The sequence below is a fragment of the Ixodes scapularis genome, unplaced genomic scaffold (assembly GCF_016920785.2).
Source record: "Ixodes scapularis isolate PalLabHiFi unplaced genomic scaffold, ASM1692078v2 PGA_scaffold3__209_contigs__length_174095766, whole genome shotgun sequence".
Lineage (NCBI taxonomy): Eukaryota > Metazoa > Arthropoda > Arachnida > Ixodida > Ixodidae > Ixodes > Ixodes scapularis.
The window spans coordinates 14,502,065-14,515,788 of record NW_024609868.1 but is presented as its reverse complement, the minus strand read 5'-3'; the positions used below and the strand labels follow the sequence as shown (position 1 = coordinate 14,515,788).

At 46.3% G+C, this 13,724-nt stretch overlaps 1 protein-coding gene across 1 annotated transcript; it reads left to right on the top strand.

Annotated features, from left to right (window-relative positions):
- The first annotated feature begins 1,348 nt into the window (after positions 1-1,348).
- LOC120839195 (histone acetyltransferase KAT6B) lies at positions 1,349-13,654 on the top strand. Its single transcript, XM_040209459.3, has 5 exons — positions 1,349-1,461; positions 2,730-2,821; positions 6,727-7,130; positions 11,014-11,511; positions 13,523-13,654. Exons 3-5 carry the CDS (start codon positions 6,891-6,893, stop codon positions 13,652-13,654), a joined length of 870 nt encoding a protein of 289 aa, XP_040065393.2. The 5' UTR covers positions 1,349-1,461; positions 2,730-2,821; positions 6,727-6,890.
- Positions 13,655-13,724: the final 70 nt, after the last annotated feature.

The window sequence follows — 13,724 nt, the reverse complement described above, 5'->3', positions numbered from 1 at the left end:
TTCAACAATACATAGTTTATCTTTGCGGTAAAAATCTGGTAAAAAAAAAAACACTACTTTGTTTTCTTTTTTCTTTTTTTTTTCCCTTTTTTAGAGGCAGTGTGGGAAATGGTTTGGTTTGCTTCTTGATTTCTGTAAAGTGTACATTTTTGCTTTGGTTCTTTTGGAAAAAATTTTAATGTAATGCGGTGTTTTTTTCCGGGCCCAAGAATTTGGACGTGGGAACGCTTGCGTGTAAGAGAAACAATTCTGCAATCCCCTGCAAGAGCAACATCTCACTCGCCTTTACAACACAGCCAATTCCAAGGATTAGGTGAAAAAAAAAAAAAAAAACATTTACCCGGTTTTTTTAACTTGAGAGTTTTTAGTATGGATCTGTGTGGGTTTGGCGCAAGTGAGTGTAAAGATCTTAAGCAGCAAATCTAAATCGGCTAAATAATGCTGCATCCTGTGACGTCCCAAGTTTGCACAAAAGGTCTGCTTCCCACTTCTTCCAGGTGGCGGTTTTTGTTTCTCTTTCGGAAATTGTACTCATGCTCAGTGGCGTATCAACTTGTTTTGAGGGGGGGCAAAGGCAAGCCAGACCCCTCCCCCCTTGCCTTGTCTCTCTCTCCCCCGCCACCCCCCCCCCCCCCCCCCTCTGAAAACTGGGAAAAGGGGGGGGGGGGGGGGGGGGGGGGGCGGCCCTTACCACCACCACCTCCGGCTAGGTACGCCCATGCTCATGCTCTATCTTGCCCGAGTGAATTCCCTTGCTGGCCAGTTTAAGGCAAACTTATTAATATATAGTACTTAAGTACTTGTGGCTAGTCTTAATATGTATTTTATTTCACGCAGAGGTTTTAGAGGTGATATGAGCAGGTGTTTTCAAGAGTAGATGAGCGGAAAAGTCCGCTTTTGTTGCACCAAAAGCCGGCTGTGTTTTTCACACTACTGAATTCTGCCGCTATCTGTTTTTGGAGGCTGAATCCACTTCCCTTTTTGGTCTAAACTAAAGAGGCAAGAAAATAAAATAAAATAAAAATGCTTTTTTATTCATTTGTTTTTTGTAACATTATGTCTCTGAATGCTCAGAAAGCTTCCCGACGTCCCAGAGTGCAAATAAAACCGAAACTGTTTGTTCTACTAGGTGATTATAATAGTTGTAGCTCCGCTTCAGACATAAAGCATTTATTTCGCGTTTCTCGGTATCTGCCCAATGAAATCAATGAAACGGTCACCCGATGTTTGTTCCTGGGAAAATACTCCTTTATTGTTGCTCATTGCATCCCTTCCCTTTCTTTTTTGGCTCTACGCTAGCGCTAGCATTCCCCCTGGCGTCTAGAGAAGACACCATCAATGGCCTCGTTTTGATTTCTGAACAGCCATATTTACATTGGCTGTGTTTTTATAGTAAGTATTTCTGTGCCATACAACCCTCTGAGCTATCGGATTTTCGTACTGACCCGGGAATCGCTCAAGGTAAGTTACCTGTACTCGTAACTTCGTTACACCCAGTACGTGCGAGAGACCGCCTAAAAATAACTGGCGAGTGCAAGCGGCTTGCTCCCGTCTGTGCTCCCTCAGGTCGGTGTTCGGCAGGCTGCCGGGCTGATTTGTTGTTCAACAAGCGCGTGATTCCGTTGACCCGAGCAAGGCTTAGTCCTGTTACTCAGGTAATCCTCGAAAATCGACTTTGAACGCTTTTTCTCGTCGGGGAATCGTGTAACATTCGGACGGTTCCGAGAGATATCCTCAACACTGTCTCTTCTTTGTCCGCCATTTTTCTCGTTTTAACTGGAAATCGTGCGTAAATGACAGTAGGATACCGCAGGTACTTCAGAGGAACGAAGAACTCGTAGGTTCCGATCCAAGTAAGCACAGTCATTCCACGCCTAAAGCGAACATGACGGGGTGATGTCATAAGCGCCGCGGCGCCCGCCGCGCCAGCCAAAAGATGGTCGGCAGTTGCCCCCCGCTTTCTCTTGTCGTTTGTCGAATTAAGCCTAGTTCTCGTTCAGCTGCCTCCCTTTTTTTTCGACGCGCGCCGGGACGGGCTCGAAAATGCTACTGAAACCGACGACAGTGTGTCGTCTATGAATCGGCTAGGACGTGCGGACTCGATCCGCGATCATGTCTGCCTCATGAGCAGCGTCGAGTCGATCAGAAAAGTGCTGTGATCGAGACGGGTTCCGGCACTCGGGACGGTCGCGTTAGCGCTTTCGAAATCTCCTTTTCGCCGAATGCCAAAAACCGGTGGGGGACGTTATTTATGCGGGCAGGTGCAAGCGCTGACGAGCTTGACGATCGAGCGGAGACCTTTTCGGTCCGGGGAGTACTCGTAGTCGCTTCTACGCGTCGGCATTCCGACCTCCCTTTTGGCGGCGGCTCGCGGTCAAGCGAGTGCGTCGCTGACGGCAGATCCGCTCTTCGTGCCGAGATCGATTTGTCAGTGGCGGTTTCGGAACGTAGTATAACAAATTGAGAGTGAAACGCGACGCCGCTCGCTCTTTTGTTTCAGGTTTCAGCCGACCGGAGAATACGGTGGCTGCGTAATTTTTCCTCTCGTTTGGCTGTCCCTTTTTGGGGTTGACGAAGTAGCTGCCTTGTCGGTCGCAGCGAGTTTTGAGTGGCACTCCCTTTGGCTTGTATGCGCTTTAAAATCCGGTCCGCGAGTTTCTTTCCGACGCATGTGAACAGGAAAAGAAAGAGACAAGGAGTCGCTCTTTCTTTTGCTTTTTTTCCCGAAGGTGGACCTTGGGCCGCGGGCGACCGTTTATCGACGCAGATATCTCGCTATCTGAGCCGCCGCCGTCGCTGCGTCGAGCGGCACAAGAAAGAGGTGAGCCGGTGAGCTGACCAGAATTCTCGGAAGTCGAGCGATTGGGCAGTCCTTCCGACGCGCCAACGTTGAGACACGCAGATATTTCTAATTATTCAATTTCGGCACATCCACATTGGCGCTTGGTCGGGTTTCTCTTATGCTTTCTGTGCCTCCTTTCGGCGACTCGGTCGCGTCTCGGTATCGGAGGCAAGCCTGTGCCGGTTCCAGCGAATCAGACCATTTGGTTTTTGTTTTTCTTTAAGGTTTTTTTTTTTATGTAGTCTACGCAGTTCAGTGAACCGCGGGGAAAAGGGCATTGTCACCTGTGCCGCAACTCGTGAAGCCGTCGGTAAATCTCTTGTTGCCGAGACGTTGTCGTCACGTAACAGTGATTCACCCGTTTTTGTGCACCAGCAAACTGGGTTTCTCCACTTACGTAGACGTGTTCTAGCGCACCTAATGCACTGAACGTTATTTAGAGAGCTTATCTACCACTAGGGCTATGCAGGGCTTATGGTCACCAAACCAGATGAGCTGGTGAGGTGAGTTGCCATGCAGGGTATTGCTGTGGTGAAAGGATGTATTGGGGCACAAGGGTTAAAGTTGGTCACTCAGTTCTGTATTTTCAGTCGGTGGGCATGTGTTGTGGCAGCACAGCTCGTGGCAGCAGTCTCTAGAACATCAGGTTTCATATCTCAGTGAGACTTACCTTGCACAAAACTAACTCCATGTACTAGAAATTCGACTTGTCTTGATGGAGTTGAGTGAATTTGACTATGATTAAGGATCGTGTCAATAACAAAAAAAGCGCCCCTGCCTCTTTGCCTTTGCTTTTTACTTATGCAAGTCCGCTGCAGGTCTTTGCCTCTCTCGAATATTTAGAAGACTCAATCATACATTAGTAAGGAACGCATAACCTCATTCTGTCCTTCAGGACTTTGAGCAACGATGCTTTAGTTTAATTTTTTTAACAGGTTTCAGAGCTTCCCTAAGACATTCATTATTGAGTCATCTTAATTGACTAAATTAAAAAAATATATATTACTGAAGAGCAGCTTCTTTCTGTCTTGAGATGTGCAATAAACAGAAGAAGTTAGTTTCACAAATAGAAGCCCTGGCTAATCCTACCGTAAAAGGTCGGGCAAGCGCCCACTCAAAATTTAGAAATAATCGCGAGAGAATGGGGTGATGGGCGCTTATCCGGTCATCAATTTCACACATAAATGTACTGCACATATTTTCTCAGATCTTACAAATTTGGGAATGGGCGGATGCGCGGTATTCTACGATAGGTGTATCAGATTTACAAGAATGCATTTGCTGAGCTGTCTGCCCCTACAGTGATTGTGCCTCGCAACCTGTAAGATGGACAACTTGGTGCTACATTCTCTTGTTTGTTTTATTGTTTCACTTAAAGTCATTAAATCCTGCATAGCTCTTTGTTGCAGGTTAGCCTACTATGTGTACGACATCTGTGACATCAGCTTGTCAGTAGTGTGCACAGTTAACAATAAAAATGGGTTCTCCCTTCATGTATTTTGGGGAGTAAGGAGGATACTTCTTATGGGGGGAGGAAGCATCGTTCGCTAAAAACTGGGAGCATGAGTGTTTCATTTAAGTTCTTAAAGAGCACTGACACATCAGAAGAAAAAAAAATTATTTTGCATGAAACAATGTTGTAAAAATGTCCCCCCCCCCTTATAATTTATTTTTGCTGCGAATTCTCATTTCCGTTGAGAAGCCAAGTGCTCTATGACCTAAGAGACCCTTGCACCATTCAAACCTAATGAATCGAACCGAAACCGCTGTACCAGAGCAGGGGATTGTGACGTCCAAGATTCTGAGAGTTGCCAGGAATCGCTTGCATTATTTTACTTAATCCCCCTCAGCTATGTGTTCTCTGTCTCCTCGAAAGAATTCGTTTTGGGCGTTTAAATGGTTGCTAATGTTATGTTTTATGGATTATATTATATTTATTAACAGAAATGTGCCACAAACAACCTATTACTTTTCAAATATCTTGTGCTTTGTTGAGCCCTTATGGTTTGTGTTCCTGTAAAAACCTAGGCATACTGAAATGCCTTATCAGTGCCCTCCAATGGTCCTTTCGACAAAGTTGCTGCCCACTTCTCCGCTGTCAAGTTCATAGCTTTTGAAGGGGCCTAAACACTCGCATAGAAAGACTGCCTTTCAAAGCTAACTGGTCGGGCTTGCTACATTTGCGGTTGTCCAAACGATATAGGCATGTTGCAACTGTGAATGCGCTTTTTGTTTTCGTTGTGTAGCACGCCCATCTTCCACGGCAATGAACTTGTGTGTGCTCGTAAATGATCAGATGTGTTAGACAGAAGTCATGTTGAAGGTACTCTTTCAGGGCAATTGCATCTCTTGTTAACTAAAGGTGTTCTTGGAATTACATTTCTGGCAGATAGTGAACCCTGAGATGGGGATGACAAAAATAAAATGGACATAACGACACAAACTGCTTTGTTTTACCTGTTTTTTTTAATCATCTTTCATGTCTTGAGGCTTTCAAGTATGTCGTTTTTTAACCAGCTTACCTGCACTCCCTTCCTTCTGACAAGCTTCTGGTTGTCTACAGTCATGAACTAGGCAGTGTGTGGATCACCTAGCGTGGCATTCTTAAAGTTGGTTCAGTTCTTTTGGAGGACAAGCCTTTTACAATCTAACCCAATTTCTCATTAGGTAGAGCACAACACATGCCAATAGATTGTTTCATCTCTGCTTTTACTTTGCATTTTATATATATATATATATATATATATATATATATATATATATATATATATATATTTTTTTTTTTTTGTGCAGTTTTTGGTTTATTTAGTGTTACATCATAGACAACCATTTCTTTGAATGGAATAGATTCCCCTTGCAGTCATTAACCTTGTTTCTGTACGTTTGTTAAAAGCACAAGCGTGCTTTGTGCTGTTATCCTTTACTGTTATTTATTTTGTTCCTCTAAAGCCTATTGGCAATACATTAGAGAGAGGGGGAGGGGCTACTACACAATTTGATTATAAACAAAGTGGTGAAAGCTATAGATGTGTGGCAAATTAACTCAACATTCTCAATATTTACTGAATACAAACTTTTTACACAAACACGGATCAAGCAATCACTTGCACAGAAAATGTTCATATCTCAAATATTCCAAAATAGAACCCAAAACATTAAAGTCATTAGAAAAACACCAGATTTTATACTGTCACATATTTTTGTATATGGTTGTTAATTCTGTGTGAAAACAATTGGAATTGGAGATAGTAACAATCTGGGAACATTGTTCCAGTAGACCAACCCACAGATGTACTTGCAGCTCTTGGTGTTCAAGATTCTTTATTAAGGGGTTGTAGAAGTGAAGTGTCCATTTCAGAGGGGCTCTTGCGTATCCTGTGGATTAAACATTCAAGGAAAATTGTGCTTTGCATTTCCACCAAACAAATGGAATCATTTTGTTCTGTTAGCAATAAACCGTGGAGATGGGAATATGACGATGAAATGAATGGGGCAGCTCAATCCTGAAAAGGATTAATTTGATTCATTGGATAGGTTTGGTGATAAGCCGTAGTTACCAGAGGCGTATTCTACATAATTCGTGGCAGACATACATTTGATAGAAACACTTTCGCGGGTAGGGAAGTGCAGATTTCACTTTCGGCATCTGAACTTATCTGCGTGAGGACGGTACGAATAGAATGCTCGTGAGGTGTACCCATTATAACAAGTGCTGGCTCATTGTGCCCTGAGGAGTTCCAATCATTTTGTTTCAGTTGTGTCACTGTTCCTTTTGTTTATCTCATATTTCGTGCTCATGTCTTTAGCACCTATAATCATGCTGTACAGTAGAGAAAGAAAAAAAATGAGAGCAACTTTTTATTTTGTTTATTTTCTACTTGCAGCCGCAAGTCCACCTTTTCTCACGGTTTCTGTGGCACCCTGAGAGGATGGAGTTCGGCTAGGGGGGTTGGGGGGCACCGCGGGATAGAGGAGCGCATCGTCTGAATTGGGACGCCATGTTGTCCCCCCGAGCGGGGCGGAGGGGGTCCCGTGCACTCCAGCAACCATGAGGGAGCAGCACCACCACCATGGCGAAGGGGGGGGCCATCCGGCATGGTCCCCCCAGGGTAGCCTGTCGATGACGCACGCCAAGTGGGTGCTGGAGGCCATCCGCAAGATCAAGGCGCAGAAGCAGCGACCCTCCCTGGACCGCATCTGTCACGTCGTGGCGCTGGCGCACCGCCTCGGGCGCGACCCCGTGGAGCGCGCCCTCGACCAGGCCGTGGCACGGGGCTTTGTGCTCAAGGTCAGTGCCCCGGAGATCTCCCACTTTTCTCCTGCTAGGAGCTATGGTCACTGGCAGGGGGAGAAACATATCTTTTCAAATGCCCAGCCTCCAGCATGTGCTCGTTGCCTTTTGCTGCGTGCCTTGCCTTAACTGCAGGTACATGCTCGAGGCTCTAGGCTCGCAAGGCGCTTAGGCTAGCTTGATATCACGCTTGTCCGTGTGTACTCGTGCCTGCGGAAGATGTAGGAGTGTCCTCGAACTGTGCCCCTGACGACTTTCTTTTTACCCCGACTTTCTGTTCTTTCGAGTCGTAGCTTTAGCAACACAGAGAGACCAAATTTGATGTCATTTAGCTAAATCTAGGTTCCTTGCTAGGTTTTGGCATCGAGTTTGATTCGAACGTCTCGATCATTAGTCTGTTGTGCAGAAAGGGGGGGAAAAAACGCTAGCTTTGCAGTTTCGGGGCATTTTTCCGACGAAGGATTTTCGGCAAAGCGAAACCCTCGGTCCAAAGGTGTGGCACGAATATTGAGGTACTCTGCTTGCTGTGGGCTACGGCTTTTCCTGTCCAAACGGTTTAGCGACAGCAGTTCTGTTGGCATCATTTTCACGGGGCAGTCGCAAGAGAGTCAGAAGAGAGAACTGCTGCGCTTGGCGGTCGCTCGCTCCCCGCCGTCATACAACAAATGGTACGAGAATTCGGCCATCTTGGCAGTCATTCCTAAATAGGTAACGAATGGCAATAGACCTATTGCTAAATTACCAAAGCCTCAAGGAGAATGCAGGGATTAGTGTTCCACGTGCCGCACATGCTGGCCTCGGCAGTAGTAACATTTCTAAAGCAAATGCCTAAAACAAATTGCATCTTGCATGCGCGTTCGTCACCTCTTTATTTTGGTTGTTTAGTTTGAATCTTTTATACGGGGAAGGCGTGTGCGAGTGGTGCGTAGAACACCAATCTCTGCATTCTCCTTGATGCTTGGGTAACTTAGCAATAGGTCTATTAAATGCAATGCAAAACTAATCTGCAGACACTATCAGCAGCACACGGTGCATGCCGCCAGGAGGCAACTCTTTTCGTTTGTCGGAAAATTCGTTGTTTGGTCAAATATCGGGCTGTTGTTCCGTACAGGCAATCGTCGAATCGAGTGAGAATGGAACATAATCGTCCGAAACATTCTGCATACTTGTTTGCTAAGTGGAACGACGTCGAGAAAACAATGCCCTGCCTTGTGCTTCAAAACCCTTGCAGAAGATAAACTCGGCCCTTTTTACCTCGGAGACGGGGGACACCGCAAGTTTGGTTTGATGTTTCCGTCACAGCTGCGTCTACCGCGTCCCTGGAACTTTTTCGGTCGAAAGATGTTTAGTTCTGCATGCGAAGTACTTGGCTCACTCCACTGTTTTTGTTGTGTCCTTCCTGGGGCTCCTGCGGTTGCTATTTTTAATATCGGCAAGGAAAGGTCCAATGGTGTCTTGCCGGCTCTGTCTGTTGGCATGCTCGCCAGGAAGCTTCCGGGCAGGGGCTGTCTGAGAAGCTGGCGGGACGGTGCAGGGGTGTCAATTTGCGACTTACCCATTTGGCCGTCGTTTTAACAGTGGCGGTACTTGGGAGCAAAAGGCCTTTTATCTTTGGCTCGTGGCAGAATTATGGGATCGGGGAATTGCGAGTTTGCCGTTCAGACCTTGGTAATGGGCGTGCAGTGCTGCATTTATTTCTGAATTGCAGCCGACAGGAAGGGGTGGAAGCTTTCCCATGTCAAGGGGGATGGCAACTTTTCTTGAATGGTATTTGCGCTTCTGTTCTTTGAGGTTCTATTCATGCTCTCTTATTTGATGCAAGAAGCAACACTGTTTGCTTTTTGCATCACAAAAATTCATAAAAATCTGTGAACAAGAAGTCTTGTTAGATTTGTCTGAATTACACTACATTCCAGGTAATAGAATGAACCTGATGCAGATTACCTTTTTCCTATCTGGACCTTCATACAATAGATCAAATTTTGTTTTACGGAGGATGTCGCTGATAGCCGACGGTGGAGTTTGGGTCAAAAAGTTATTGTCACCTCATTCTTTCTTTTAATGACTTGGCAAGCGGACACCTTGTATTGGATGTTTGGACTCCGTTACCAAACACCTTTAGAGAAACAATTAGAGTTAGTTTCGTTTTGCCTGGGATGTGACGGGAATAGTTCTAAAAATACAAAGAGTAGTTGTTTCTCATTCATAGAAACTACTTTGTCCTCTGCCTGTACAATGTGAATAATGGATTACAAAGCAAATTGAGCCAGGAAAAAAGTGTGGGGTACATTCATTCTCCTTTGGAGCTGCTGATTGAAGTTGGAATTGGATTTACAGTGCATTTGTAAACTGAACACATCAAATAAAAGTTTGATATATCAGTTTTTTGCTCTTTGTAGTTAACTGCACTGTTCATACCTGACGTCACTCAAAAGTCTCTGCTTTCAAGCAAGATTCATTTTGTATGCGAAAGTAAAAGGCAGTGCTCTCTTTTTAGTGTTCTCATTATATACCCCAATATGGGGCTTTCTTGCCTCCTCCTCTTGCAGCTTTCCAACTGCTGCAGTAATGATTGCTATTGTCACTTTCCTACGTGTGTTGTTCCTTTATTGTTGTGTAAATGGTAACATAAACTGCGTGAGTACTTTTATTTTTGTAAAGTAACTTGGGCCTCTGAGAAATTCGGAAACTCCCAAATATAACATATATTTTGTATTCTTTACAACTTCTGTGAAGAATCGAAGTTCTTTCAATTAAGAAAATATTTTGGTAAAGTATGGTTATTAAAGGAGCTGTGCAACAATTTCAGGGCTTTGCTTAAATAATTGTGGAAGTTGATGCCTGACACTTCTGCAGTGAACTACAGAAAACAGATTTTGCCTGGATATCCTCCTAATTTTTATTTAAAAAAATGAAAAAGATCCAGGTTTTTGCCGCCTCTCAACTCGTACATCGTTTTCCGGGTCACGTGCGCAGTGACGTCACTTGACTAGGCACGGGGTTCCGGAAAAGTCCTCTCTTTAGAGCCATCAGCGAGCAGCGAGAACTCATCCGCTCGCGACCACGTGACCACGTGCTGGCGGGCGCCCCACGAAATATACGGTGAAAGGAGGAAAGTCTCATCCGGGTCCGGCCATACCCGTCCTTGCCCATCCGGCGCTGTCCCCTTCCCCTTCTGGCGGCTATTCGCGGTTCCAACATATATATAAATGCGTCAAAACCAGGGTTTTGACGCATTTATATATATGTTGGAACGACAAGATTTATAGAAAAGTTACCTTTTATGGAGCAGGTATTCGCACAACTTGCTATCTTTTTTACAACTACCCAAGTGACGTCACGCCGCTTGTTTCTCATGGCCGCCGCTCGTGGCTGCAGGTCGGGAAATATTCTAAGTTTTGCCTCGCTATTACACGGCGGAATCGCAACATTTCGATGAAAGGAGGTGTGTTTTCGATGAAAGGAGGTGTGAACAATATCAAAAGCAGAAAATGCCAATTCTTTTAACGTTAAAATCAATGCACAGCTCCTTTAAATGACTAACCTAACTCTTTTCTTTTTTTTTTAAGTGTGAGGAGTTGCAAGGAGGGCAATTTATTTTTGCATCTCTCTGGTACATCACATCTGACCGAGGCTTACTGATAAAAGATGTCTTGTAACTGAGATTTTGTTGCACATCTATAAAAGATCCCTAGGTGGTCAAAAATAATCCTCAGTCCTCCGCTGAGGCTTGCCAATACCCTTCGTTGGTTTGGCACGTAAACTCCCAAATTTTCCTCTTTTTTTTTTTACATCGTGCACCACACACACACACACCTTTTTTTCTCGTCTAGCATCGAACTTTCCGTTCTCCGACCCCTTCATTCTTTTTCTCCCACAGCTGATGAGCAAGGGCCAGTGCTCCTACAAGGACGCAGAGACCCTGAAGCAGGCACTGAAGAAGAAGGTGGTTGCGGGGCACCACCAGCACCACCACCACCAGCACAGCGCACCGTCGGCAACCACCAACCACAAGACGCGGGCGGCGGCTGTGGCGGCAGCGGCGGCCATCGGTGCCTCGGGCAGCCACCACCGGCGGCAGGACCTTACTCTGTACGTGATCGAGGCCGTGCGCAGGCTCGGGGAACGGGAGGGCTCGACCCTGCGCGCCATCCACAAGTTTGTGCGCCAGACTCTGGGCCTGGAGCCCCCCGGCGTGCGGCTGGCGGTGAAGCGCGCGGTGTCGGCGGGGCGGCTGGTGCGCGTGGGACGCTTGTACCGCCTGCCGGGAGACGACGACGAGAGCGACGAGTCTGACAGCGACTCGGACGAGGACTGCGGGGGACGCCTGGCGACCACCCAGAACGGGGAGGTGGGCGGCAGGGGCAGTCCGAACAAGGTAAGCGACGTCAACCGTCTTGCCGGTTGGTGGCTCGTCTCTTGAGAGCGTGAACGGTGGCGACAGCGCAGGCGGCACCGTTTTCTGCCAATCTTTTTTCACTCTGTCCGTGCCTTTGCACGGCTTTTTAAGACCAAACGAGGTAATGTTTCTGTTGCCGCGTCGTTTGGGCTGCTTTGTCGTCCTGTCTCGTTGGTGCTGCGTTGATTTTGGTCTTGGGCACTTGGCACGAATACTACGTCGACGCTTCCTTGGGTTTTACTTCCAAGGGGTACTGGCAGGTACCCGAGTTTACCGCTTGGGTTGTTACCAGGACGACGCTTGTTTGTCGCCGCCACATGCACGCTTTTACCGAACTAGTCCTTTGACAACAAGTTTTGGATTGTAAGAGAAACCTGGAAATGCCGGCAATCGCTCGTTGGTGGGAGCAGTGTTGTACCGTGTACATGCGGCGTAGAGCGGCGTTTTGCGTTTGTGTCATAAAGTTTAAGCATTTGGAAACAATTTGTTACTCGCAATAATTAATGTAGGGTTTGTGGAGTGGTGTGTTATATGTGTAGATTGCATAATGTAGTTGCCTCGAAATATTTCGAGAAATCGAACTTTAGAAAATTTGTAAAATTTTAAGCCTCGGTGTATGTCGCCGCTACAGTGTACCACATTGTTGACAAAACATGTATTCCATAGCGAGGCCCCTGGTGCAATTGGATATTGTGAGCAACAGCCTGATGGGACTGTGACGTTGATGTGTATTAATGATATTCCTTGCATAACCGCCCAACAGACACACCTTTATAGAAGTGTTGAAAAGCTGACACTAGCAGAGGCAAGACATCTCTTTTCTAAACACGACACAGCCTGGCAGATCTGCTGTGGGCAAAAGCATTTGGGAAATCGGTGATAATTTCATGTTTGCACATCATTTTCAGACACTTTGAAAAGGAAGTTGTCTATTGCTCGCAGAGGTTGGGCTGGGTGCTCAACAAAATGTATGAAAGGGGTGTCCAAACATTATACTTTAGAATGCATAAAGTGACATTTCTCCATCATATGAGGTGAAAGTTTAAGTCTGGCAGTCTGTCTTCTGCTTGGACATCCACTAGGCAGCTCTTTTTCTTGCCTTTGCACTTTATATGGCGAAGACGTGTCGCTTCACGCGTTCTTAAGGTGTCCTGTTTGGACGGCCCCTAATCGAGGAACCATGGAACACACCGAAGAGATTTGAAAATCGTCAGGCATTCCACCCACTTCTCTCGTAGCCCTCAACAGCGCGGGCTGATAAGATTGCTAAGCAAGGAATACGTGGAGCCGCCAGCGACCGCTTCTTTTCGTGCTTCCGAAATTTCTGCTGCTCAAACGTTTTTGGATGCAATGCCACCGGGACATCCCTTCAGACACCACTTACATTGCCCCTCGAGTCACTCACAACAGTCTGCTGCGTTCGTCGTTCCCCTTCTGCGTCGTAGGGGCCTTATCAGGGCCTTATCAGCATTGTTCCCGAAGATTGTGTTATCGGCGCCGTTATCCATTGGACAATGCCTTCAGCTGACCCGTCGTGAATAACGCCTTTCAATGAGCTCGAACCCATTGGCGTAAGACTATCTGCGTTCCTGATTTAATTATTTGTATTGCTAACGTAGCCATTACTCTCTGTAACGTGTGGTTAGCTGTCCAGCATGTCTAGAAAGGAGCTTTATGCGCTTCGAAATGCAACTTCCCTAAAGCCTCGCAATGGCCACCAGTGTTTCGCTATGAGGCTTCTAAGTGTCCTAGCGAATTGTCAGTTGCCGCTCTGAAGTTTCCGGAAGGTTCGTTTTTGTGTTCCTTTTACCAGCATTTTTTTTTTATGTTTGTGCTCTGTTGAATAAGCGCAGTGGGGCACCTCTACTTCTTCCAAGTGTGCTTGGTGCTTGTTGGTGAAAGAAGGCAAATTTGCGAGCTGATTTTCCGTTGCTAAGCGTTGCCGACTGGTGGCAGTTGGTGGTGATGGGTTTTCTACTTCGCGTTTCAGCGGAGATCCGTGTTGCACGGGCGATGTAGCCTGTGCCACGGTACGCCAAGGAACAACAAGAACGGCGTGGCCGAGGAAATCCTCTGCTGCTACTCCTGCAACTACCTGGGTGAGTTTCCTTCGTATCGATGAACGAAGAGGGTGCTCGCACAGGTCAGTATTAAAGAAAGAATAAATATGTAGCACAAAGGAAACAACCACA